This window comes from Lampetra planeri, chromosome 3 (genome assembly GCF_965212315.1).
Source record: "Lampetra planeri chromosome 3, kcLamPlan1.2.h2, whole genome shotgun sequence".
NCBI lineage: Eukaryota > Metazoa > Chordata > Hyperoartia > Petromyzontiformes > Petromyzontidae > Lampetra > Lampetra planeri.
In genome coordinates, this window is record NC_136109.1 from 24,566,125 (window position 1) to 24,593,624 (window position 27,500).

The 27,500-nt window shown below is 48.3% G+C and overlaps 2 protein-coding genes across 5 annotated transcripts in view; one reads left to right on the forward strand and one right to left on the reverse strand.

Annotated features, from left to right (window-relative positions):
- The first annotated feature begins 1,336 nt into the window (after nt 1-1,336).
- Nucleotides 1,337-8,735, forward strand: LOC144734770 (long-chain fatty acid transport protein 2-like). The gene is made up of 8 exons (XM_078617138.1): nt 1,337-1,352; nt 2,017-2,141; nt 2,622-2,816; nt 4,317-4,407; nt 4,581-4,779; nt 5,232-5,329; nt 6,519-6,649; nt 7,373-8,735. The coding sequence occupies exons 1-8, from the start codon at nt 1,337-1,339 to the stop codon at nt 7,547-7,549; spliced, it is 1,032 nt and encodes a 343-aa protein (XP_078473264.1). The 3' UTR covers nt 7,550-8,735.
- An 8,226-nt stretch (nt 8,736-16,961) lies between these two features.
- LOC144742123 (histidine decarboxylase-like) overlaps nt 16,962-27,500 on the reverse strand; it is a 48,319-nt gene continuing 37,780 nt past the window's right edge. For all 4 annotated transcript variants that reach the window (XM_078624625.1, XM_078624640.1, XM_078624632.1 and 1 more), the window contains 11 exons: nt 27,065-27,237; nt 26,811-26,924; nt 25,958-26,080; nt 25,295-25,435; nt 24,086-24,229; nt 22,789-22,855; nt 22,346-22,508; nt 21,849-21,939; nt 19,305-19,403; nt 19,082-19,183; nt 16,962-17,599 (listed from right to left, as the gene is read on the reverse strand). In XM_078624625.1, the coding sequence (XP_078480751.1) occupies nt 17,309-17,599; nt 19,082-19,183; nt 19,305-19,403; nt 21,849-21,939; nt 22,346-22,508; nt 22,789-22,855; nt 24,086-24,229; nt 25,295-25,435; nt 25,958-26,080; nt 26,811-26,924; nt 27,065-27,237 (1,508 nt within the window). In that variant the 3' untranslated portion in view covers nt 16,962-17,308. The remainder of the gene's footprint in view (nt 17,600-19,081; nt 19,184-19,304; nt 19,404-21,848; nt 21,940-22,345; nt 22,509-22,788; nt 22,856-24,085; nt 24,230-25,294; nt 25,436-25,957; nt 26,081-26,810; nt 26,925-27,064; nt 27,238-27,500) is intronic.

Consider the following 27,500-nt stretch of genomic DNA (forward strand, 5'->3'; position numbering starts at 1 on the left):
ACCCTTGAAAATGAAGTTATCCTGGTCTCTTAACTGTCTCGCTTGGTTCAACAAAATAAACTCGAAACAAATTCCTACACATGCAAACGTATGTTTACTGCTAATTGATATCATTGAACTTGCACCTGACCATGTCATTTAGAATCTTTACTCAGAATCTTTATTTATCCTGGAGGAGTTTATTACACTGAATTCCACCAGCAGAGCCAATCACGGTTGCAATGGCAGTTGCATATTTGTCAGTTGCATTGCCTCGCATGTACACACTACATTGTTCAGATTTAAACTGAACGTTGGCTATAAGAATATGTTTGACCCTTTCTGGCAATAAAACAGGTGTTAATATGTTTAAACACCAAACTGAAACCTTTTGCAAGGAATCATGTCTGCATTAACCAGATATTACCACAGTTTGGTGTTTATACATCTTCACACCTGTTTTATTGCCGGAAAGGGTAAAACCTATTCTTATATTTTGATCCTGACAAGGGACTTCCAATGATGAACGTTGGCTGCTTGCTCATCTTGCGCACTTATATAACTTTATCCAGGAGGGGGCACTGTGCGTCTCACTTTCTCTGCTTGCGTGGGGAGATGTCGTTGGGAGCAGTTAGCGCTACGCTGCACGACGAACCCAGCCGCCCGAGTTCCATTCCCGCTCACGGTCAAGACCAGTGACGATTATCTGAACCGTTCTTGGGCCTCCTCCTGAAAGGTCGACTCAGCGTTAAAATGAGTACCTGGTCTGATGTGTCAACATCGCCACACGAGGGAGACAAAGGTGACCGGGTGTGGCGCTAACCAACCACACCCCCTCGTGTGCCACAAGTGCCGGCCTTCACAGGTGCTCGCTAACAGCACTTGCCCCAACAGTCTGTTAAAGGCTACACGGGGGATCTTTGCCCTGGTTTGGAGAGGGTGATTGCTCGTGTTGTTGGAAATAAGCTGAGGGTAAGAAAATGATTCGGTGCTAAGATTAGTTTGGTGGACCACCATGCAAATATGCATGTATGTTGAACTTATTTCGCATCGTACAAAGCCAACCGTGATAATCTGATGTGTTATAACGTCAGTAAACCAATGCCAGCAAATGAGCACATTCAGTCAATCGCCAACTTGTGTGTACGAGTCGCGATACAATCGAAATAGTTGTACAATGGGCAGTAAAAAAAATACGGTGCTTTGTGAAGAAGAAAAAAATCGACCAGTTCCATGGACCACTTCCCACAGCCTTTTCGGACCACAGGGTGGGAACCACGAATGTAGGGCATAACGAATAGGGTTAACCGGAGGCTTTGGGTTGAGGTGAGGAGTCGGGTATGAATAGGGTTTTAACATGGGTTTATATGAGGGTGAGCACAGGGTTACAGCTTGGGTTGGGTTAAGATTAGGACAAGGTCTAGAGTTTGCGTTCGGGTTATGGGATGACACCAGACCAACAACAGCATCCGCAATTCGCCACGACGTGGCGGTGACGTTATGGCATTTATTCCAGGCCAGGTGCACTTTGAAGCCCGGGTCAAAGGCTCGCTGGCAAGAGGTCACGGGACAGACCCAGGTGCCGTAGGTTGACTGAGGTCATATGATACCTGACCTCGCACACACCTGACCTTGCAAGAGTGCAGAAGCGTGATCACCACATCTACGCCTCTATATAAGGAACGAAAGAGTTAGACTTCACAAATTTGGCTGTCGCCTAATGAAGCTAGTTGTAATTACTGGCGAAACTTCGTACTCAGATTGTAAATGTTGTGGCTTGGCTCTCCAACAAACCGGTGTGCTGTACTAATGACGAATTGGCATGTTCTGTTTACGTGACAACCCTTACTAGTTTGCTGTGTCGAGTGGTGGCGGGCTTAACGGCACAATTATATATTTACGCAATCTAACCCAAAAAAACAACCTCTATTATGGGTGATATTGGTCGCGAAAGCCTACCACGTGTTAAACTGACACCAGCACTGATCCCATTATCCACCCCCCGTGTTGTCTCGTCGTCTCATCCCCTGGCTTCAGGTGCGCGCTTGGTTCTGCGGAGGAAGTTCTCCGTGAGCCACTTTTGGGGAGACTGCCGCCGGCACGGCGTCACCGTATTCCAGTACGTCGGCGAGATCTGCCGCTACCTCCTCAGCCAGACCAAGGTGCCAAGTGCTGCCTCGTTACCGATCAATGCGCGTTTATATTTGGATCAAGCAATTGCAGGTGATGGGCTCTCAAAATAAGGACCATGTACGTGGACATGTACGGCCCTTTTTGTCAAGGCACTGCTGCATGAGGAGTGCTTCTCAATGGCATGGGGGTCATGGGGGGGTTGAACATACTTCAGTGAATTCAGTTCAGAAATTCAGTGAAGAAGCTTCTAGGCACGCAGAGCAAAATGTCAGACATAATGCCCAACGACACACGATAACAACACCGACAACACATCGGAGCAATTGACAGTACAGCATAAGTGCCAAAACACCTACTCAGTGATAGTACACCACCTTATAAATTTCCTGCATTGTCAGTGATGGCACACACACTATCATGTCCTCTCCATAGATGCTACGAAAACGAACTTTCGCTCAAGGAACATTCTTTTCCCCACCCTCCCTGCCTCCCTCGCGTGCCGTGTCAAGAACGAGCTGGACCGCGTGCACTCGGTACGCATGGCCGTGGGGAACGGAATGCGAGCAGACGTGTGGGCGCGTTTTCTTGAGCGGCACGGGGACGTGAGATTCTGTGAGCTCTACGGCGCCACTGAGGGCAACGTGGGCTTCGTCAACGTGGATGGAAAGCTCGGGGCCTGCGGCCGGGACCTGCCCTTCCTGCGTGTGCGTCGTAATTTCTCAGCCGTTGTTATTATTGTTGTCATTCCGCTGTCAAATCCTGGCTTCTTGCCACACCTCCTTCTTCGCAGACCGCCTGGATCAAGGTTAGCTTAGGGAGTGTGCCTCTATTTTGGGTGTGCTGTCTTGGGACGATGTTAACAACAACTCAACACGTTCGTCAACCACACTATGACCTTATAAAGGAAAATAGTAGAAATTGGTGATGTGTAGGGCAATGGCCCTTCTTTATAGCACAAATATTTAATATATTTAAATTTTAAGGCAGCGTTATTAAGAAACGTGTTGAGTTTGGGTTACTTGTGCCAACACAGTATCGTAAATAATCTATTTTCCTGGTTAATATCGACCCATAACACTCTTGATCACCATGAGAGGTGAAAATGCTGCTTTAGCTGTTGCTGAGCATTTAGACCTTGTTGAGTGGGGCCCTCCAGGTTTTGTTCAAATTGGGATCATCATGAGCAACGGTCGATAGGTAAGCCCTGGCCAAATCCACAGGCATCTTACACAGATGGACTTTGGCACGTTGAATATTGTATGATTAAGAATGCAAATGAATACATACCACAAGGTAAGCAAGACATGAACTGCAAATCAAGAAGAAATACACTACAAAGTATAATTTGCAGAAAATTAACTATCATAATCGTAAGGCAGCAAACAAAGTAGTTTAAATCTACAGTGTCTTAAAATTCACAAAAATGTAAGTCTCCTGATTGAAATTAAAGATAGACCTAAAAAATATTTGTAAGACAGTCTTTGCCCCAGCAGTCAAAGGTAACAACTGTAGTGTTGTGGATTCAGGAGACGCCAGAGACGGTTCTTGGAGGCAACAGTATTTATTAAACCACCTCGCTCGGCAGTACAGTCCCAGAACACTCAGGGTTACTGTCCTCCTATACCACTGTCTGGGGAGGTACTGCCTCCGAGCTAACGTGCCCTAACACAGGACTACACTCAGGGTCCTCCGGCTCTGGGTGCGTAGGGGGAGGCTATTCTAACTCGCCATAGCCAGGGTGCGAGTACCGACCACTGACCCACTGGACCCGGCCCTTACAAGGACGTCGGGCCAGGGGTTCCCAGGGTCTCACCACTGAGCCGCACAGAGTCCCGGCCCTGATAAGGACTGCCGCGCTAGGGGTCTCAGGGTCCTATCTAGCTGGTCTTCGGCTTCTGTTTTCTACTGGGTCCCGATCGGCTGGGGAGGTGCCCTTTTATGCAGCAGCCTCCCCCCCCCCCCGTTGGTAGCACCGAGGGGCTTAGCTGTCTGGGATCCTGAGCCCCCAGCAGCCCCTCCCCTATTGGGCTGGTACTGCAGCCCCTCCATTGGCGGTATGAGGTACCGCCTGCAGATGGGCCCGTCTACCACTACCGGTAAGTGCGGCCCATCTACGGCACTACGTAACTATACCTTGTGCGGGAGGACTACAAGGGAAAGATGAGTGACCTTGAAATTGTTCGTGTGGCTTTACTTCGTTTCAGCTCCTCATAAAGTATGTTCTTGTTAAGTATGACCATGAAAAGGATGGACCAGTGCGTGATGACAAAGGCTTCTGCATCCCCTTACCCAGAGGTGAGGGCGCCAGACACTGACGACCATAGCTCAATAACAAGGCAGACACACCAAGAGGAGATTCATAAATATTATTTGCATTCATAGCTGCTCCCGAACAGTACTTGCCCTAAGTTTGTTAAAGCTTATATGTGGGATATTTGTATTTGTCGGCATGTGGGTTAATGGAGCAGGACAGCCAGGTCTCCTGGTGGCCCTGATCTCGAAGCACATGCCATTCGATGGTTACTTGGGGAACGCCGAGTTCACGCAGAGGAAGGTTCTGCACAACGTTTGCATGCATGGGGACCGCTACTTCAACTCGGGAGACATCATGCGCATCGACGAAGAAGGCTTCATCTACTTCATCGACAGGGTTGGGGATACTTTCAGGTGATTGTCGCTCTCATTTTCATTATCTCTGTCTTCAGTTCAACGCATAAGAGACAGGTCCATAGTTCACGCTCCTGATGTCTCATCTACCTCCTGCTTCCCCTCTGTCCCTGCTTTGGATGATCCCAGAAAGCAGAGTAGAGGTGATTTCCCCTGGTCTTCATCGATTGTGTTCTATTAGATTATCTCCAGATAAATTATAATGCTGTACCTAGGACACTCATCAATCATCAGCATCTGGAATTATCATCAGCATCATCAAATTACAGTTGTGGTTTTTAGTTTCCTCCCAAATGGAAGTCGTGTATTCCTACTTTTGGTTATGGTTCATATATGTAGGTGTAGTTATTTTGGAAATGTCAGCTCAGTGATCAGAGCTAGGCCATTGCGAGCGACCTCGGGTACACCCGACTGGCTTGAACTCGTGTGGATTCCTTGTTTCTGTCCATAAGGTGGAAAGGTGAGAACGTCTCGACCATGGAGGTGGCAGACACTCTGAGTGACCTGGACTTCATCAAGGAAGTCACAGTGTATGGTGTCACCATCCCAAGTTGGTGGCGCAGCTAATGATCGACTTTAAAACAAAACTTCAATGGAAAGCAGATTGATGAATGATTCAGCATCTTCTCGCCACTCTTCTATCGCTACTACCATGGTTTCTGCCCCCGTGAACTTCACTCAGTGATTCCTCCTGCTCCCATGTTGGGGACTCAATCTTCCAGACTAATTAATACCTCAGTGGGCTTCGCCTGGTAGGGTGGGGATGGTTTCGTTTTATTTGTATGTTTTTGGCTGATTTCTTTACCTTTTTTGTACTTTGTACTGCTATCGTGTTTTTGTATCGATTGTTGTTGTAACGTTCTTACCTGCCCCTATTGGACATCTGTGAAAGATAACTGTATAGCTCGTAGAATTCCTCCAGTATAAATAAATATTCCTATTCAGACTACTCTTGTCTCATCCACACCACACTGCAGTTTAAAATACCTCTGTCTTCTTATTCCCTCGCAACTGTTCAAGTTCTTATAACTTTGCTCAATTCAAGAGATGTATTAACGATGACCTATCTACTTTCAATAATGCGGGGTGGGGTGTTGCTGGCCGCTTTGCATGTTGGGCCTCTGGGCCTGTCCTCGGCAATCATATATCACGAGCTTAATCAATGTTGATCTCATTTTTTCCCCTAGTTATTGAAGTAAAACATGTATCGGATCGCCCTCACCAAATTAACAATATGTTCGCATTATATATAAGTGGTCATCAATCATTGTCGTCAATATAATATTCATGGGGGTAACCACATGCTAAGAAACGTTTTATAGGCACTGAATAAATGTATATTATTTTCTATTTTGTGATGTTATGAACGTTTTCTTTGTCTTCACTCGTTGTTCTTGTTGATAATGAACGTAGTTAAACAAGTTATAAAAAGTAACACTTAAGCATAGAGGATTCTTACACCAATGTGTGTAATTATCAGTACAGAAATTGATGGGCAACCTTTAGGGCAAACGTTTTGAGTAATTCTTTTATCAGTTTATCTTGTTTTCAATAAGGCAAGTCCAAAATAGCTAGACAACTTTATACTACCGGTCCATATATATTGGATCATCTTTATGAGAGTTGTAGTTCTGGACGGACAGAGCGAACGCATAAACGCTTTGAACATTAGTTTGAAACCATAAAAAATATCACTATGAACCACCACCACTGCTGGTGGCTGCGTTTTTTGTTCTCAGATAACGAGGGCCGGGCCGGCATGGCAGTTGTGATCCTCGAGGAGGGCCACTCGCTCGACGGCCCGGAGCTGTACCGCCACGTTGTAGGACACTTGCCAACCTACGCCCGCCCGCCCTTCATCCGCTTGCAGGTAGAGGTTGTCCGCCATGGAGCCTACAGAGTGGCGTCGCCGGACTGTGAGATATGGAGAGGCCTTAATCCAGCAGTTTGATTATAGCTGATCGTGATGGATGGGTGGATGAAGGGCTCAGGTCGATCCCCAACAGGGCTTTGAACTTAAAACCTTTTGATTGCAAAGCTTGCACTCAACCACTGTGCTACCACTGAGTTTTACAGTGTTTGATTTTTTTTCCTTCCCCCACATCTCTCCGATTAGCACGGTTGACTACGTATGGTGCAAAAGAAGTACATACTAGCTCACCCTGCCATAGGAATGTAGACTTTCCACCACTTGCTAAGGGCTACATACTCCTGATGATCACTGCCCCATGGTTACTCGAGTAGAAAAACTCTGGCTTTTGGAGTTATTTTCAGATCATGGCAATGTTGTAAATAATATTTGCTGTACATGCGCAAAATGTTAACATCATTACATGAACATATGGGCATTTGATACAATCTATACCAAAGAACAGCAGGCATCCTTTAGTTTGTTTACACATTTTTATTTTTATTTCAAAATCATAGTCAGAATATTTATTTATATTGGAGGAAAACGATGAGCTACAAAACTCATTTTGACAGATGTCTAGCAGCGGCAGGTTTTATCTGTGATTATTTTGTTTACTCGTAGTGTGTTTTCCTAATTATTTTACCATTCCGGATGTCACACCCTGAACCCCTTGTCACACAGGAAGCATTGGAATTGACGAGCACATTCAAGCAGATCAAGACGCACCTCTTGCAGGAGGGCTTCAACCCGGCGCTCACCCGTGCGCCCTTGTTTTACCTGGACAATGCAGCGTGCAGCTACACGCCGCTAACGCGACAAATCTACGAGGGCATCGTCAACGGCAAAGTGAAGCTCTGAGTGACGAGCATGAGGGTTTTGAGCCAAGTCATTCCTCAGAGGAGGGATCAGAATCAGTATTCATCCTGGAGGAATCCGATGTGCTATGAAGCTCTTTTTTCACAGATGTCCAGTTGGGTCAGGTTAGTCATAAAGTTAGGTGGAACCATGGTGCTGAAGTAATGCCTCTTTTTAATAATAAGAGGCTGATATCTGACACCAGTTGGGATTTGTTTTAATCCAGCTCAATTCCTGAGCCACCGAGCCAACTCAGTTTTTTTAGTCTTTTGTGTCATACGAAAGCAGAGTTATGAGCGAACACCTACACATAATATATAATGACAAATATCTATACTGCCATTTGCTGGCAACACGTGATGATCTTCACGCAGTCTGCATGTGCCAATGGTGGTCAGCGTGCTATGCTATGATCTCGGCGACCCGAATTCAATTCCTGGTCACGGCCAACGTTTGTGGCGGGCGGTATCCTCCACCATTCTCTAACCTGCACTGCCCATAATGCTGAATTATGGTCAAACAACCCCTGTGACCAATATTGAATTGGGAGGTTTTCATTCAGCAGATGCTCGTTAAATGGCTGTAACTTACAACTGAGCAATCTCATAGTGCTGTTGGTGATTATGGTCATGGCGCTTAGGGATATTCAAGATATTTTGTGCAATGCCACCTCAGCAGTTGCTTTTATGTGCAAATGGAATTTAAATTGTATGGCTTGAATCCACTTCTCCCAAAACTAGGTGGCGAGAGGGGTACCGCAGTGTAAAATTATCTCCCTTGCTGGGTATGCAAGCGGTCGTGGGTTCGATCCCAACCCTGACGCCTGCTGATATTTGGAGTTTGCGTGTCTCTCTCCCTTGTGGTTTCCCCTCAACTTTAAAAACATTTGTTTCGTTTATTTAGCTGCTATAAATTGTCACATGATAAGCACTTCGTTGCGCTATTATATGTGACCAGGTTGCTTCTGAAAAAGAGCTAATAGCTGATCGGGCTTGACCTGATAAATAAAAGTTTATAGCTTTACATATTATAACTGTTCAATAACTAAAGACTTTTCACCATAGGTGGTACCAATTTCTCCTCTGACCCATGGAATACAGAACAATGGGCATGAGGTTTTAAAGCATGTCCAGGCAGTGATAGTATACAGTACATTCCCAAATTATATTTTATACCAAAAATAACTTTACCTTTATTCCCCCAATGACAAATGTGTATTTCAAGTTCAAAAACTATGTATCAGATAAAATGACAATCTTAATTTTAGAACTTTCGTGACTGCAGGAATTATTATTTGTTTCTTTCGGTTAAGTCACGTCTAAAGATAAAATAATAAATTAAATTAAATAATAGAATACGACGTTTCGATTGCAACACAAGCAATCATCATCAGGTATAATGAAATAGCGACATAAAATCTAACCAGAAAACTATAGACAGACATATTAGCAGACAGATATCACCAAGATACATAGCGAGAGCAACACAGGTGTAATGCGGGCGTAAGCGACCTTCCGGAGGTGACGTCACGGGGGGTGGAGTCATGTGACGTGGGGGGAAGGTTCGGGGGCCTTAAGCGGGTAAACCGGAAGGGGAAGGCAGTCGGGGTGTGAGCGGAAAAGAGTGAGGCCACGCGGGCAAGTGTGGAGAGGGGGGGGCGCCGACGGCCATCGGGAGCCAACCCCGAAGATAAGAGGAAGCTGCGGAGTGGTGTGCAGCTGGGGAGGAGACAGCCAGGAGGGCTGCGTGTGAGAGGCAGCGGTGTGGCTGCCAGGAGGAGCTGCGGAGAGAGAGAGAGAGGGGGCTGCTTGTTAGAGGCAGCGGTGTGGCTGCCAGGAGGAGCTGCGGAGAGAGAGAGAGAGAGCAAGAAGCTGTGAGAGCTGCGGAGGGAGAAGAGCAGCAGAGAGTACAGCCAAGGGGGGCTGTGTGAGAGAAACAGCAGCGGAGCTGCTGTTGTGGATCGGGCCGACATTGGAGTCAGCACCGTGGAGAAGCTACAGAGTAAAGACAGCCGTGTGGGTGTACAGCACGAACCGAATAATAAAGGACACTGAGCCAGACATCGTGGTCCAGTCGTTTATTACACTGGTGTCGGAAGTGCAACGGCATGTCGAAACAAGTGAGGAAGAAAGTTACTCCGGCGCCTGCATCGGCTTCTTCGTCCGACGACGACGAACTCCCTCCAACCACGGATCCTGTTGGGGTGGTGGAGGAGAGCCCGGCTGAGGCGACCACGGGAACAGGAGTGGAGGATGTTGGCGCGGTGGCGGGTCCGTCCACATCATCAGACGCGGATCAACGATGGCAAGCGATGGCGGTACAACTGGAGGCACTTAAGGACGTCCTGGCGCATCTATGCCATCTCGTCGCGCCAGGGACGATGGATGATGCAAGTGGTGCTCCGCGGGCCGCCTCGTTGCCTGTCCTGCCGCCGCCATTGCCCACGCGGCAAGAGGCCGCCATTTTGCGCGCTCCGTGGCGCCAAACCGCCATCTTGGCCACGCCGCGGGCCGACGCCATTTTGAATTTGCCATCACAACCACCACCATTGGAAGACGGCGGGAAGAGGAGTCGGAGTCGCCACCTTACAACGGTTAAAGAATTTTCCGTCGGTGGGGACTGGAGCGCGTTCGCCTGCCGCTTCTTGGCGGCGGTACGCACAGCAAGATGGACCGATGCGGAGGCTTTGGAGGTGTTGCCGACTCTCCTGGACGACGAATCTGTCCGATTCTTCCGTTCCATAGCGACCGATAAGAAGGCAACTTTATGTGGTGTTTTTCAAGAAATGGCCGATGCTTATGAGCCACCAGATGATGCGCATCGGTGATTCGCTCAACGACAACGAGCACCAGAGGAGTCGCCCGTGGCGTTCAGGGGTGCGGTGCTGGAGCTGGCCATGGCAGCTTATCCTGAGACGCCACAGGACCTGCTTGAGCCTCTCATATTAGGGAAAATGTTGGAGCTGTCTCGGGATCTAGGGATCCCCATGCCTGTGTGTGGGCATGAGAAGCTAACTTCCCGGATGGCTGCTAAGTGTCTCGATGCGCAATTCAACCTCCGTCGCTGGAAACAAGTGACGGCGTGGACGGGGGGGCCCGTCAAGGAAGGGGAGGCGCTGGGGTGGAACCCTGCGCAGGCCGTCTATGTTCCGGATGACCGGGGCCCTCAACAACTGACGGCCGCCTCCGCTCCATGGACGGGACGCGGCGGGTCGAGACCGCGCGCGGTGCTACCAGAACGGGGCCGTCAGGAGGCGAGGCCTGCGCTTCGGCGCAACGAGGCCGAATGTTTCCGCTGCGGGCGTAGGGGCCACTACGCCAGAGACTGCTGGGCCCGCTTCCCGGCTCCGCCGCAGCAGGAGGCCTCGGCACCGGTCAAGTCGGCTAAAGATCCTCCGAAACAGGCATGTCGGCACGCACCAGACACTCGGCAAGGCTTTCCACCTCACCCACCACCTGTGTTGCGCGATCCTATTGTTGTTGTTAAAGAAAGGCCATCGACGGGGCCTTTTCATTCAGTTACGCAGTGGCGCAAATTGGCACGGAGAGTTGTCGCGGCCGCTACGGGTTCGTCCACTGTACCGGGGTCCATACAAGGTGTGGACGTGCGCATTTTGGTTGACTCGGGGGCGTCTGCGACTATTATATCGGATGTCATTTTCCATCTGTTGGGCATTCCGTCGGGGGCTGTGCGTCCGGTTTATGGGTCGTGCGTCGCTGCGAACGGGGGTAGCATGGGTATCGTGGGTCAGGTGGATGCTAAGATATCTATTGGGGATGTGTCGGCCTCGGGTGTTGTGTTGATATCGAGATCTTTGGCGGTTCCTTGTTTGTTAGGCACCGATTTTTTGGCTAAGATGCCCATTTTGATCAAAATCAATGAGAATTGTATTGAACTGCCGGGGGGCCGTCAAATCTCGTTCCTGCCGTCGCCCTGGGGGCGACCTGCTTCGGCCGTACAAGTGCAGGCGCTGTCCGTCGCATCTGTGGACATCCCACCTGGTACACAGATGCTTATACCCTTGCGGTATCGGAAGCCCCTGCCTGATCGGCTAGGAGCAGTAGGGGTCTTGTTGTCACCGTCCGCCACGATATCAACCGGGTTGGCGTTAGTGGGGGCACAGACCATCGTCCGGCCGGATCAATTACCGTTTTTACAGGTGCTTAATGCGGGGGGAGAAAACGTCCGTGTCCCGGCCGGTACGGTTGTGGCACATGCCACTACGGCGTTTGCGACCCATGATTGTCCACATAGCCGGGGAGTTGTTGCTGGGGTTTCCGAGCCAAGGAGTTCGGATGATCGTTGGGTTGCTCATTTATGTGACGAAAATTCTTCCCTGTCCATGGAGCAACGTGGTGCGCTGCGTAAATTGTTGTTGACATATTCCGATGTGTTCAGCTCCGATGATTTGGATTTGGGCCGCACTTCCTTGCTTTACCATCACATTGAGACGGGTGATGCTGCCCCTATTCGATTAAATTCGCATCGGATGAGTCCTGCGGAGCGTGAACACGTACGGGGGGCAGTGGAAGACATGTTGGCTGCGGACATTATATCGCCATCTAACAGCCCATGGGGCGCTCCAGTCGTTTTGGTTAAGAAGAAGGATGGCAAATTGCGATTTTGTGTTGATTTCCGCAAATTGAATAAGATATCGGTGGCAGATGCGTACCCCCTGCCGCGTATGGATGACTCCCTCGACGCATTGTCGGGGGCTAAGTTCTTTTCCACACTGGACCTCTCTTCGGGATTTTGGCAGCTTCCCCTTGACGAGTCCTCACGGGAGAAAACCGCATTCCGTACGCCGCAGGGGTTATTTCAATTCAACTGTCTCCCGATGGGATTGAATGCGGCCCCTGCTACATTTCAAAGATTGATGGAGCTCGTTTTGACGGGGTTGCAGTGGGAGACATGTCTTATATATTTGGACGATATCATTGTCTTCAGCCGCACATTCGATGAACATTTGACGCGGCTGGAGACAGTGTTCACGAGGATGCGTTCTGCCAAATTGAAATTCAAACCAAAGAAATGTCACCTACTGCAACGGTCCGTCCGCTATTTGGGGCACATCGTGAGCGCTGAGGGAGTGTCCACGGATCCGGAAAAGACGGCGTGCGTCCGGGATTGGCCGACTCCGGCCACCGTGGGGGATGTTCGGCGGTTTTTGGGATTTGCCTCGTATTACCGAAGATTCGTGCCGGGTTTTGCGACGATTGCGAGGCCCTTGCATCTCCTTACGGGTAAAGGACGGAAGTTTGTTTGGGGACAGCCGGAGGAGGCGGCCTTTCGGAGTCTGCGTGATCTATTGGCCACGGCCCCAACATTGGATTATCCCGATTTCGATCACCCATTCATTCTTGATACGGACGCGAGTGACACAGGTATTGGGGCGGTGTTATCACAGTCTAAAGGGGGTGTAGAGCGTGTCGTGGCGTATGGTAGCCGAGTCTTGTCTCCTGCGGAAACCCGCTACTGTGTCACTCGCAGAGAACTATTGGCGGTTGTTTTTTTCCTACGGCAATTTCGACCATACCTCTACGGTCGTTCTTTTATTGTGCGTACGGATCATGCGGCCTTGCAATATGCCCTTAAAATTGACCAGCCATCCGGACAGTTAGCACGTTGGTTGGACACGCTACAGGAATTTTCCTTCCAAATTCAACATCGGAAGGGAGTGCGCCATGCGAACGCTGACGCACTTTCCAGATTACCGCGGCGCGCCCCTTGTAAATGTGAGTCGGGGACGCATAGGTGTTCGCCGATTCCAAACCCCCCTCAGCCGCTCACGTTGGCTGTCGAGAAGTCGGACACTCCGATGGAACCGGGACCGGCTGACGGGGTTTTGAATCTGCCGCGGTCTGTCTGGATCCGGGAACAGATGATGGATGAGTCATTGGTGTCCTTGCGGAAGCGGTCTGCTAAGGACAATGGGAGTCCGAGTACGGCTGTGGGGCCGCAAACCGCTCTCCGAGATGGTCTGCTTATGTGGCGGGAGGGGTTCCAGGAACGTTGGCGCCTGGTGGTACCAACGTCCTTGCGGTTCGAGTTGATTAGAACCCTCCATTGTGACACTCTCTTACATTTGGGGGTGCAGAAGACCTTGTTGACGTTGCAACGTCATTATTTTTGGCACGGCATGGCGACAGATGTCGTAGGGCACGTGCGCGCGTGCCCTGCGTGTGCACAACGTAAGCCGCCGAAACATCCTTACGTGCCGCCTCTCCAGTCGATTCAGGTGTCTCGAGTCAATGAATTGGTGGCGCTGGACATATTGGGACCTTTTCCACCATCGGCGAGGGGTAATAAATATTTGCTGGTAGGGGTTGAGTACCTCTCCCGTTGGCCGATGGCCTGGCCGTTGCCCGATCAGTCGGCCGCGGCCATTACCGACGCCTTTTTGTTTGGGTATATTATGGATAAGGGGGCGCCTGAGAGACTCCTCACGGACCAGGGCAGGAATTTCTCTTCTAAATTATTGGCGGAAGTGTGCGCGGGCCTTGGGACTAAGAAAGTACGGACATCCCCATACCATCCGCAGACGGATGGTATGGTTGAACGGCTGAACAGGACGTTGTCTGCCATGCTTTGCCATACCGTGAGTGAACAACAATCAGATTGGGATCTGCACATCCCCGGGGTGCTTTCGGCGTACAGGATGACGCCTCATGCGGCTACAGGATATTCGCCGTTTTACCTTATGTATGGTCGGGAAAACGTGCCGCCGGTGGATGTGCAATTGGGAACTGGGGTGAAGGGACCGCGTAAACCACTTCCTGAATACATTCAGGACACGGTTCGCCGAGTCACGGAGGCGCGGGAGAATGCCCGCGTGGCTACGGCCAAAGCCCAGGCCCGGAACGAGCGATATGCGCGACGGTCTGAGGGGGAGTGCCCTTGGAAGGTTGGGGACCTAGCCTGGCTTCATTGTCCACAGGTACGTCCGGGGACCTCGCCGAAATTGCACAAACCCTGGCATGGTCCCGTACGCCTCATTGCGGTTCCCAACCCACAGTCAGCACGCGTCCAGATTGGGTCTCGTCGCTGGGTTGTGCATACGTCGCGCTTGAAACCATATGTTGCTCCCTTACATGATGCGTCATCCCCCAATGTTGCCTTGCCGGGGTCTGTTGCTGCTGACTCTCCCCTGCCTGCGTCCATTGATCTCGCTAGAGCGCCTGTCGTACCTGTTCCAGACAGGCCGGCCGTGACATTGCGGGGGACGAGGGGCCCTGCTCGGAGGACGCCTGCCAGGTCTGCGGGACCTTCGAGCCCTGCAGCTCTTCCGACCCAGCTGCGGGCACGGTCACAGGACAAGCCCAAGACTAACTCTTTAGGGACACGGGACGTCGGTGGACTTCCGGCTACGACAGGGGGATTACCCCCTGTCATTCCTCGACTTTCATCGCGTTCCCGTTCTGCGAGTGGGCCGCCGACCGTCCGGGACGGGCCGGCGACCCGCACACGTTCCAAATCGCTTACGTTTCGTTGATTGTTGCTGTCTTGTTATTTTTTTCTTACAGTTGTATTTATTGCATGCTTTTGTACGTTCGTTGATGTTAATTGCGTTGTTGTTGTTCTTGCTGTTACACTATATGCTTAGTGTCCTTTAGGGGGGAAGCTCGGTTCGCCGCATTACGATTTGCTATTGGTCAGCCGAGGTCGGCTGGGATTTTTCTACGGGGGAGGGTGGTGTAATGCGGGCGTAAGCGACCTTCCGGAGGTGACGTCACGGGGGGTGGAGTCATGTGACGTGGGGGGAAGGTTCGGGGGCCTTAAGCGGGTAAACCGGAAGGGGAAGGCAGTCGGGGTGTGAGCGGAAAAGAGTGAGGCCACGCGGGCAAGTGTGGAGAGGGGGGGGCGCCGACGGCCATCGGGAGCCAACCCCGAAGATAAGAGGAAGCTGCGGAGTGGTGTGCAGCTGGGGAGGAGACAGCCAGGAGGGCTGCGTGTGAGAGGCAGCGGTGTGGCTGCCAGGAGGAGCTGCGGAGAGAGAGAGAGGGGGCTGCTTGTTAGAGGCAGCGGTGTGGCTGCCAGGAGGAGCTGCGGAGAGAGAGAGAGAGAGCAAGAAGCTGTGAGAGCTGCGGAGGGAGAAGAGCAGCAGAGAGTACAGCCAAGGGGGGCTGTGTGAGAGAAACAGCAGCGGAGCTGCTGTTGTGGATCGGGCCGACATTGGAGTCAGCACCGTGGAGAAGCTACAGAGTAAAGACAGCCGTGTGGGTGTACAGCACGAACCGAATAATAAAGGACACTGAGCCAGACATCGTGGTCCAGTCGTTTATTACACAGGTAACAGAGAGGGGTGATCGTCTCTGTGTGGTGGCCTTAAATAGACAGAGGGGGGGGCGGAGGGTTAGAGAAAAAATTAGCATATCAATGAGTGGTCAACAGACGTGGTGCTGCGAATGCGATGGCACGGCAAGCAAACCTGAAAATCAGGAGAAGGACACACTAAAATTAAATAACCTAGTAAAATATCGAAATGTAATGTAATACAACACAGAGGGTCGGTCAACACACAATTAACGCATAGCCTGGTTGATTACGTATTTCAAAGATTGCTAAGTTAGAATTTAAGTGTGAACAATCTAAAGAGAGGACACAGGCAGAGAAAACAAGTCGCCAGAGAGAGAAAAAAGATAAGCTTAAAACTTCCCCGTAGAAGTGGTTCAATCTTAATTTTAGAACTTTCGTGACTGCAGGAATTATTTGTTTCTTTCGGTTAAGTCACGTCTAAAGATAAAATAATAAATCATCATGATGATTGCTTGTGTTGCAATCGAAACGTCGTATTCTATTATTTAATTTAATTTATTATTTTATCTTTAGACGTGACTTAACCGAAAGAAACAAATAATAATTCCTGCAGTCACGAAAGTTCTAAAATTAAGATTGAACCACTTCTACGGGGAAGTTTTAAGCTTATCTTTTTTCTCTCTCTCTGGCGACTTGTTTTCTCTGCCTGTGTCCTCTCTTTAGATTGTTCACACTTAAATTCTAACTTAGCAATCTTTGAAATACGTAATCAACCAGGCTATGCGTTAATTGTGTGTTGACCGACCCTCTGTGTTGTATTACATTACATTTCGATATTTTACTAGGTTATTTAATTTTAGTGTGTCCTTCTCCTGATTTTCAGGCTTGCTTGCCATGCCATCGCATTCGCAGCACCACGTCTGTTGACCACTCATTGATATGCTAATTTTTTCTCTAACCCTCCGCCCCCCCCTCTGTCTATTTAAGGCCACCACACAGAGACGATCACCCCTCTCTGTTACCTGTGTTGCTCTCGCTATGTATCTTGGTGATATCTGTCTGCTAATATGTCTGTCTATAGTTTTCTGGTTAGATTTTATGTCGCTATTTCATTATACCTGATGATGATTGCTTGTGTTGCAATCGAAACGTCGTATTCTATTATTTAATTTAATTTATTATTTTATCTTTAGACGTGACTTAACCGAAAGAAACAAATAATAAAAGATAAAATGACATTAAAATTGTTTATGAAAGAACATCTATCCATATGCCCCCATCATTCAGTACCCACAACTTGTATTACATCGCTTCCAAATTAAATGTTGAAAATATCAATGGAGGCAGATCTAGAAACTTCTAGGAGGTGGGGGGGGGGGTGATCATAAAATCTCAAACTTTTTTAATCAGGCCCTCAAGTAAATACAACATTATTTGGTGAATATCAGGGAGATTTCCACCATCTGGCACGAGAGAGCTCTTAACTCCTGGCCAGTGCCATGACCTCTAGACACCCTTGACTTGACTCTGGTGGTCAAGGGTAGTCTCTTCCTCTCTGCCGCCCACAATGCAGGTCTCCATTCCGCTCGTGTCGTCTTTGGCTGCTGAGCCCTGCAGCAGGTCTGTAGCAGCCTGCGACACGAGCCGCCAGTCCCGTAGCACATCCGCCTCTGTGGTGAACTGAGACGTGATGACGAAGCGGATGATGAACTTCTCCCCGGCCATGGCTGGCGCCACAAACAGCTGCTGTGACTCATTGAGTCGCCTGAGAAGTGTCTTTGTCAGTTCGTTTGGGCCCTGCAACGAGAACAGGCTCAATATAATAAGGTGCTTGAATAAAGCAATGTCTATTTTATTGCAGCCGTTAAACCTTTGTACCTCTCAACAGGTTAACAGCGATGAAAAATAAGAATAGGTTTTACCCTTTCTGGCAATAAAACCTATTATTATTTTTCATACTTTGATATTGGCAAAATGGTCCCATAAATATGGTCACATCTTTCCTAGCCTGCAGCCATCTACATCGGTTGGTTGTCATCCACCGTGTTAGTATACCACTCCACCAATCGAAGGGTTCTGTGTATGAGCTTAACGGTCTTGCAGTCCACAACTGAAAGTAAGAGGGTTTAACTGGATAAGAAGACTCAAAGAGTGACATAAAGCCACAGGCTAGGTAACTAATTATATTCTCCTAGCCTTTTGCCCGGCAAGGACAGGTGTATTTCAGTAAATCTGAAACTTGCAAGCGAAAAGCAGACCGCGACGTGATTGCATCAATTCGTGTGAAATTTGTAAGGCCGTGGTGACACAGACCTATTTCATTTTAAGGTTATAATCCCTTGTTCACCATGACGTCCTTTTTACGTCTATGTCTCAATAGCGTGACGTGAGGGACCTGCCTTTGTAGTGAGGGTTGTAAGTTGACGCTGAGGAGGGGGTAGGAGGCGCCTCGCCCCCCCATGTGGAGTGACGTCATCCGCTAATTATTATTAATGGAGGGGGTGGTGTCCATTTGGAAGACGTTACCTGTTCATGATTATTAATGAGGGGGGCTGGCCGACATGGAGTGACGTCACACGCAGGACACGCAGACATTCTTGGCTCATTATAGTAGTAAATTATATTTAAGATTTATATAGGGCCCTTTCCAGGGCCCTCTACAATGCAAGCTAACGGCGGTACACAAAGGGGCAAAAGGGGAGCAACGGGTGGGGTGGAGCAGCTGTCAGTGAGGGGGGTGATGGAGGGATAGAGGGACAGGGGCTGGGAATGGAGCATGATGTTGCAGGGGTAGGGAAGGAGTAATAATGTGGAGTGTGATGGTGAATGAGGGTGACAGATGGGTGCAACGTGCATGAGAGGCAGCTAGTTATGGGGCACGTGCATGAAGTGGTAAGATAGGTGGTATGGCTGGACATGGACGAGGGTAGGTGAAGGGTAGTAGGGGCAGAGGTCTGGTGGCCGGATCGTTGAGCTGATTGAGGAGCAGAGTGGATGACTGGGGGAGAGATGTGGTTAGGTGCACATAGAGAAAATTACACGTGGGAGCTGGGTCAGGAATTAGGGTCGTAGTAGGAAGTGGACCGGGAGTGGGTTAGAAGTGGGGGAAGGAACCGGTAGGGGTGGAGGCAGTGGAAGTGAATAAGCGATAGAAAAAAGAAAGGACCTGAGGGCAGAGCAAAAGGAGGAAAGCGAGGGGGAGAGTCTAACGTGGAGGCCAGTAATTAAAAGCGTTCCATTGCATCTGCAATTTCATGGGGAAAAGCTGTAAAATCTCACCTGGAGACGAAACACAACGAGTCCCAAGTTGCTCTTCGCTGGAATTTCGAAGTGGGGGTCTTCCCTGACGAGGCTTTCAAAATACCTTGCAAGTTTATTGGTCTGTAGAAAAACATACAACATTGATATACCCCTTCCACAATTAGTATAAGTAAATATGATCATTGGTTTCAACTGTCCTGAGTGTCAGTGACTAGGAGCGCATGTCACACGAGGCCCTCACCCTGCGCACGTGGTCCTGCAGGCCGTCCAGCCCGAACGAGCGAATCACAAACCACAGCTTGAGCGAGCGGAAACGCACAGTCAGGGGGATCTGCCAGTGCTGCACGAAAACACCACCCCGATCATTAACACAAATTTCACAGCACAATCATGTAATGTACTTGGCATGAGGACAGTTGCTGAATCATGGTGGGTGAAAATATGAGCCCCCCTCATTTAATAGTGCTCATTAGCTCCCTTGACTACTTGATATGGGCCCCCATGTCCACCTCCCGCCCCCCCCCAACTTCCACAACGTTCCCACATATCTAAGCAAAATTATAACGGCGTGGGTGTCACTGGTTACAGCAAAAATGACATTATATCTGTGTTTTCTTACAGAATGCAGAGAAACATGTTCAATACAATGGAACCGCTGTTAAATACATCAGAATAGACTTTCATATTAAGGTCAATTGCTGAGCTAAACTATGTTTTTTTAAAGAGAGAGAACAAGTTTAACTAATTTTATTGACATCTTGACAAGATGGTGCTTTCTGATGTTATCTGCTGTATTCTCAGAGCAAATATACCCACATAAAATGTTCGAGTGTGTTTGTGAAATAATTTAAGATTGTATAAAGGCGATCAAACTCTTTGCACCAAGAATATCAGAGCTGTTGGCCTGGTACGCCTAGACATAATGTAATAGAGCATAAACTGTTCTTAGGTTTTTTCGGTAAAGTCACGTAGGTAAAAAAATAAAATAAAAATTGGTCTCTATGGTCAAGGACATGGTACTATCTCCTGATTATATCCTCGTCAGTTTTGATGTAGTATCTCTGTTTACCAAAGTCCCAGTGCCTGACACCCTAACAATAATTGAGGACTTGGTCCAACATGGATTGAATTCGGATGTACCTGCGCTGGTTAGGCATTGCCTCACCAACACTTATTTTACCTGGAATGGCACTTTCTACAAACAGAATGAGGGTACCCCTATGGGCTCCCCCTTGTCACCAGTGATAGCCAATATGTTCATGGAAAAGTTTGAATCAGACGCCATCCAGACATCCACCCTGCGTCCTTCCCTGTGGAAAAGGTATGTGGATGCCACTTTCGTCATTTGGCCACATGGCCTCCCAGCATTGAACCACTTCTTGGACCACATCAATTCCAGACACCCATCCATCAGATTCACCATGGAAGTGGAGAAAGATGGCAAACTACCATTCTTAGATATTCTGTTTGAGAGGAGACCTGACGGATCCTTGGGACATTCTGTCTACAGGAAAGCCACCCACACAGATTCCTACTTGAAACCCGATTCCCACCACCACCCATCTCAAAAGAATTATCTCATCAAAACGCTATACCACAGAGCTCATGGCATTTCTGACCAACACGACCTGGCCAGTGAATTAAGACATGTACATCAGGCCCTCAGGATGAACGGATACTCTGACCGCACCATCCGCCAAGCTGTTTCTCCCACCATACAGAAACAGCCACTTGAAACTCCGATCAAAACTATCACGTTGCCATACATAGCAGGCGTGACCAAAAAGATCTCCAAACTTCTAAACAAACATAAGATCCAAGTCCGATTCAGTACAGTACATAAAATCCGTGATCTAATTCCATCTGTGAAGGATGTCATCCCTGACTTGCAATACCCTGGAGTCTATAAACTGAGTTGCAGCTGTGGTGATTGTTACATTGGGGAAACGAAACGTCATGTCTCTGATTGTGTCCGCGAGCACAAGTCAGATCTGAAACACGGCAAAATTGAGTCTTTCACCGTTGCCGATCATTGCTACAACGCTGTGGGCTCTCATGATATTGTTTTTTTTCCGAGACCAAGGTGCTCTGGCAAACCCTCTGGCTACCATCAAAGGTTTGTACACGAAGCCATCCAGATATACAAACAGACATAATTTCAACCGTGATGATGGGTACAAACTGAGTAATCATTGGAAAGATATTATTAACCATGAAAAAAAGATTTAACTACACATTTTGGACCATCTTATTTGACAGGTACTATTCTACTTTACCGAGTGTTAACATCCCCAGTGTTTAACAGCACTCTCCTTTTTTGTATTTGGATGGCCACCAACACTGGGTAAAACAACATGTGCATTGTCGTTCTCTTCTAGCATCATGTGCACCTTTAGCATGTGACCTGTTGTTCTCTTTTAGCCCCCCCCCCCCCCCCGCAATACGTTCCATTCATTGGCTACAACACTCAGATAAGCTCCTCCCCCTCTCAACTTGTATTTATGAACTTGTATTTTGAAATTTTTTGCCACACTTGATACACTAAATCTAGCTGTGACGGTTCTACCTGATGACGGAGACTTGTGTTGCCTCCGAAACGTGATTTATTATTTTATTTCTATTTTTACTTTTATTAATTTTTTTAGCTACGTGACTTTACCGAAAAAACCTAATAGTATGATTCCTTGCAGTCACGAAAGCTTCAAATCTAGAAATAATCTGTTCTCTTCCACGAATGCATGCCATTTTACGAGCAAAGCATGTTAAGTGCAGCAAATTCACCCACCATGAAGTCTATGACCGAACCGGAGTGCTCGTGCTGTAAGTAGTGCGGCTCCACGCAGAACGTGCTCTGCAGACTCCGCTTGTCCGCCACCCTGGCACAGTGAGTCGGGCTCTTAGCTTGCGGTCAAGTGTAGGAGGCTTGCCAATAAGAGGCATGCGATTACGTAGCTGAACTGTGACAGTTGGTTCAAGAGGTGTCACAGTGGGTGGGATATCTTTCATTCAATGCCCTTGTAGCATTCATGAAACCGATCAGTCGGTTGCCAGTGGGGTGGGAATGCTGTCACGGCACTCTTTGGCACTTCACTTCGCAGAAGACAGGATATCGAAGCATATTAAACAGGTATATATGATTGGTTTCCAGGTCATATAAATATCTGACATTGAGAAGTGAAACATAAAATCCAAATAAACAAACCTTAAGAGCTTGTGTTTCGTGCAACAAGGCAAACATGATCTTGTCCAAAACGTATTTTGCACGATTCACGGAGGCCTCACCAAAATACGGCGCAGTCCTGATTCACCATCATCCACTTGCCCATGTTGACCACGAACGAGTCGGCAAACTCTACCCCGCGCAGGGGGTCACGCAGCTCGGGACACAGGAAGGCAGTGCCCGCGTACGCCGCGTCAACGTGCAGCCACAGCCCCTCCTGGCGGCCTGAGTGGATTGCAAGAAAAGCCAATAATCGTGTTTCACCCTGATGTTTGGCTCTTGCTTGTAAAAAGGTTTCCTAAACCAGGTCTAAACAAATGAGTTACAGTAAGCAAACATTTTGCTCCTGCTTTAAAATCTCATTGGTAAGGACTTAAGTTTGTGTGTATGTATGTCGAACTTCTTTCGCACCGTACGTAGCCAACCGTGATAATCGGAGGTGCGATTAGAATGGTTATGAACTTAGGGTGTTAGGAATAAGAGAAATTCAAAGACCACATCTCACAGATTGGGCCCAGTTCAGCCATGTTGTCAAACGCGCAGACGCCTGTTGTGCCAAGGGTTGCGCACACCTATACACGTACGCACAAGATGCATGGTGGTGAGAGCACGAAAGCATTAATACACACGTAGTTCTTTTACCAAGAGAGCTATCGTCATCTGAGCCATATTGTTTGTGGAAACGATCAAACAAACTGAGTAGCTCTGTTGCATATATCCTGTCAGCTTACATGGCTAATTAGCAGGGAAATTACACCCCCATCATATCTTTTGTTCCATACAAGTGTAATAAAGCACTTTGACGATGATCTGTAGTTCGTGTCTTCTTTATTGTGTATTTCTCGTCGGCTGGACAGCTCCGTGTTCTCTTCACACAGACACCGCTCCACTCTCGTTCCGTGCGTTAGATGTTGTTGCTCCGCGCACAACTCGCTCACGCTTCCCCGCTCCAGCCCGCCACGTGGCCGCTGGCGTGCCGGAGGCGCGAGACATGGTCTCGCCTCTAGACTCCACACACTGACCCCGAGCTTCCCCCGCCTATAGCCACGCCCCCTCACGAACCTTCTGGATGGTTACCCACAAGAACCATTCAGCTCCGCCCTTGAACTTGGCGTATCCATCTAATTGGCTGATGGCTGAAGCGGCGGAGCCTATCCCACCGATCGGCGACCGTCGGTGAACTCTCGTATTACACAAGTGACACCAAGTACCACATCTAATTGAACCACACCAAAGCCAAAATTTTAATTAATGTGAAAGTTGTTGCATCCTTGTCATGTTCATATTGTGGCCTGGTTGTGTTGCAAAGCACTTTCTTGCAGCATAACTGAATGAATGGGGTTTCCAGAGTACGTGATATCATCAAGTTATGTTGATAAGTAACAGTGGCTATATGTGTGAAGCTTAAAAGTTAAGAATCCTTCAAATAGAATCAATACAAGTACTATATGACTCCTGTGAACAAATATTCAAGTATGTGGTGCAGAATCTCAATAGAAATACAAACCCCATTATGAGTAATTCAGTAACTTCTAGGCAGTCAAATACAGTACTGTACAACATGGAGGTTTCTGACATATGTGTGGAATTTCAGTGTTTTGCCTTGCATGTGTAGGCTCTTAGATGTTCCAGTATCCTATGAACATATGAACATTCTCTAAAAACAAATTGTCTAAATGGCCCCAGACACTCAGTGATGGGGTTTTTTTCTGGGTAATCCAATCAAGTACAGTACTGTAATAATAAATGTTTGTGAACATTGCATCGATAAACAAATTCACGCTTGGAGTTAAGTAACTCACGAAGAACGGGACAAGTCCCTGTGCTCGGTCCTCCTCCACGGCGCGTCGGAGCGTCTCCCCGCGCAGCGAGAACTCCAAGTCCGTGGGCAGCGAGCGCAGCCTCACCAGCGACACGAGGCTCGCCTTCAGCACTGACGAGTGAGCCTGGCGGTCGTCAGAATTCACCTTCATTCGTACTCTTTAATTATGTATGGATGTATGTTGAACGTCTTTCGCACAGTCCGTAGCCAAACGTGCTAATCGGAGGTGTGACTAGATTTAAGTTTAGAGAGGGAAAATAAGTAGAAGCAGGCAGCATTTTCCACACGCTCTGATTGAAGCATCATTCATTAAAAGTGTACGATAATGTTCAATATTCTTTTACTAGGTTGTTAGGGGGCGCCTAAGGCGCCCCCTAACAACCACAGCCTGCAACGTCCCTGAACAACCACAGCCTGCAGCACCCCCCAACAGACTGGTCAAGTGATCCACTCGCACAGCGTGCGGTGGGCCTTGATCCAGCAGTGGATTTAAGCACCAAAAAAACTCGAATACTAATGTAATGGACAGAGCACGGCTCTCCCTCAGGGCAGCAGTGGATAGAGCATGGCTCTCCCTCGGGGCAGCAGCGGAGCGAGCACGGCTCTGCCTCAGGGCAGCAGTGGAGAGAGTGCGTCTGGCTCCCTCACGGCAGCAGTGGAGACAGCGCGGCTCTCCCTCAAGCCAGCAGTGGAGAGCACGGGGGTCCCTCAGGGCAGCAGTGGACGGAGCATGGCTCTGCCTCACTCTGACTCACCCATCTCCTCTGAGCTGCATGTGATCGTGTGTGTGTGAGTGAGCTGTGTGTATGAGTGAGCCGTGTGTGAGTGGATCGACCGTCAGCTTTCCGTGGCTGCGTCTCCGGCGCTGTGGCCGTCATGTTGCTGCTTCTCGGGCCTCCGAGGTGCGGGGTGCACCACATACGGAAGTGGCCAGCTCGCGGTCACGTGACGCACTTCAACCAATCTGGGAGCGTACATGTTTGGGAGGGCGTACCTCTGGTTGGCTGCTAGCTTGCGGTCACGTGACGCACTTCAACCAATCCGGGGGTGTTAATCACAGTCACAGAAGGACAGATCTGGGCTATTATATATGTGAATTAAAATGAAAATTTGTGTGTGGGGGGGGAGAAATAATTTTTTTTTTAAACATAAGGTGGGCACGAGCATTAGAGAGTGTAGACTGGCACACCTGGTCTGAGGTGTATCCCACAAGTCGTGAGTTGAGGAGTGCATCATTGCCGATGTCCTGGCTCACATCCCCGCGTAACTGTGTAAGAGCGCGTGTCCGTGCCGCCAGGAGGGCCAGCATGGTGGATTCGCTCACTGAGCTCTGTTCGACAAATACGCAAGTACACACGCACACACAATTTTGGGATGAGTGCAACAAACTGATACATTAATAATTATAATTGATCAAAAGTTTTTTTAAAAATGGTCCACTGACCTTGGAGGCAACTATGCTACACATGCAGGCAATGCAAGCACCCTGATGAACAAATGTGACAGTAGGTCACTATTACATTGCGGTTACTATGACAATTGCTATCACTCATTTATATCAACTGGCCACTTCTAGCATTCAAATCTCTTCTTAAACACATCACTTCCAACTTGTATTTCCCACAGCGCCATCATATCAATTCTCCTGTCTGTCTTGATTTGAAGCGTTCGTGACTGCAGGAATCCATACTCTTTTGAGTATGGTCTCCTGTCTGTCTCCACTCTCCACCCCTTAAATGTTTGCTTCTAATCTTTCTTGCCTATTCTGTTAATCGTTTTAGATGTATTTAGATTTTAAATGTACTGCTTTGTAAACCAAAGTGTTGCAAATATGATGATATAGATGAAGGACCTGTATGACTCCACCTCCACATCCGTCTGGGTGATCATGTCGAAAGGTGTCAGGGAGGGACAGCATGTTCACCAGCCAGTCCGTCATCACTATCTGCAGCTCCGTGGAGGCCGGGTTAGATGCCTGGCCCAGATCACGCATCAACAGTTACAAAACACAAACGGTCCCCTTATTACCATAGTTTTAATAATAGCGTTGGAGCTCCTCAATATCCAATAAAACAAGGAATTTTACTTGAATCAAATAACCTTCCTACAGTCTCAGCTTGCAAATAAATTGTATATTGAATTTGTAAAAAAAACAATTCTTGCACGTGTTTTTTTTTCTGTAAATAAAAAAAATCTGAATTTTTTTTGGGCCAGATTAAGTCTGCCCATGTTAAACATTCGTGGCAAGCAATATCTGATCTTCCCTGGACCCCCCCCCCCAATTCACTGAATATATATTTTTTACTTACATATCTTAAAATATATCCATTAACACGTTTTATTCAACATTACGCGATTTTATATAAAATGTAAATACTTCATTTGCTGTAATGATTGTGTAATAAACTATTAAAATTATTTAGCAAATGTTTTCAAACTTTAGTTAAATTTGTACATTTGTATTGTTACCTTTGCATCTTGTTCTCAAAACGTTTCCAAATGTCTTCATTTAACTAAGATGCATATCTCAAAGAGTTCCCGCATGATTTTTGATGGTTGTCCATCGATCTGTTTTATATGTACTGTCACTCATTGTGTATGCACCGAGCCTGGCACAAGCGCTGTGTGGTGACATCACCGCCACTTAGTGGTGAATAGTCGTTGCTGTCGTTATGCAAATACGGCACTTTTACACACAGACGTACCCATGTGAAGCCGACACAATTCATCCCAGTCGCCAGCATGTCACCAAGAAGCGATGGGTACGAGTTGAGTGCTGGGAAATATCCATGCATGTGTGGGCTCTGCCAGTGTGCAATCTGCATGCACGCCACAACTTGCATTAATACAGCAGAAAATAAATAGTGGTCCGATGTTTTTTCAGGTTACACCACATGTTGTAAAGCATGATCCTGGCTGGATCCTATCTTATTCACGTTTCTCTGGCTGGGTGCATTACCCCAGGCATGATGAGCCGCTCCACGTCCTCAAAGATTCTCTCCCAGGGTTCTCCTTGCTGCGCGGGGCCAGGGGGCAGCAGGGGACGGAGGTAGCCAGGCCGCACGGATGGGATCACAGGCCGGTCACGTAGCCCAGTTAGATACGCGGCGATGTAGTCCACCATCTCCTTACCTGTTTAGAAACAATACAATACTTGTGTAATGAAAGAGCGCCACCTAGGGGGTTACAGGGGACATCTGCACGGCCACCGCTGGGTAACCGGTATCCAAATCGGGAATAGGGATTAAATCTAGGCCAAAGGTAATGGGCGGAGCTACGGAGAATATTCGAGAATCAACTAGAGGGTTCCACGAGGGGGCGTGGCTGTAGGCGGAGCTTAGCTCTGCCGGGGGGCATATAAGCAGAGGCAGTAGAGGACTCGAGGTTGGTGTGGG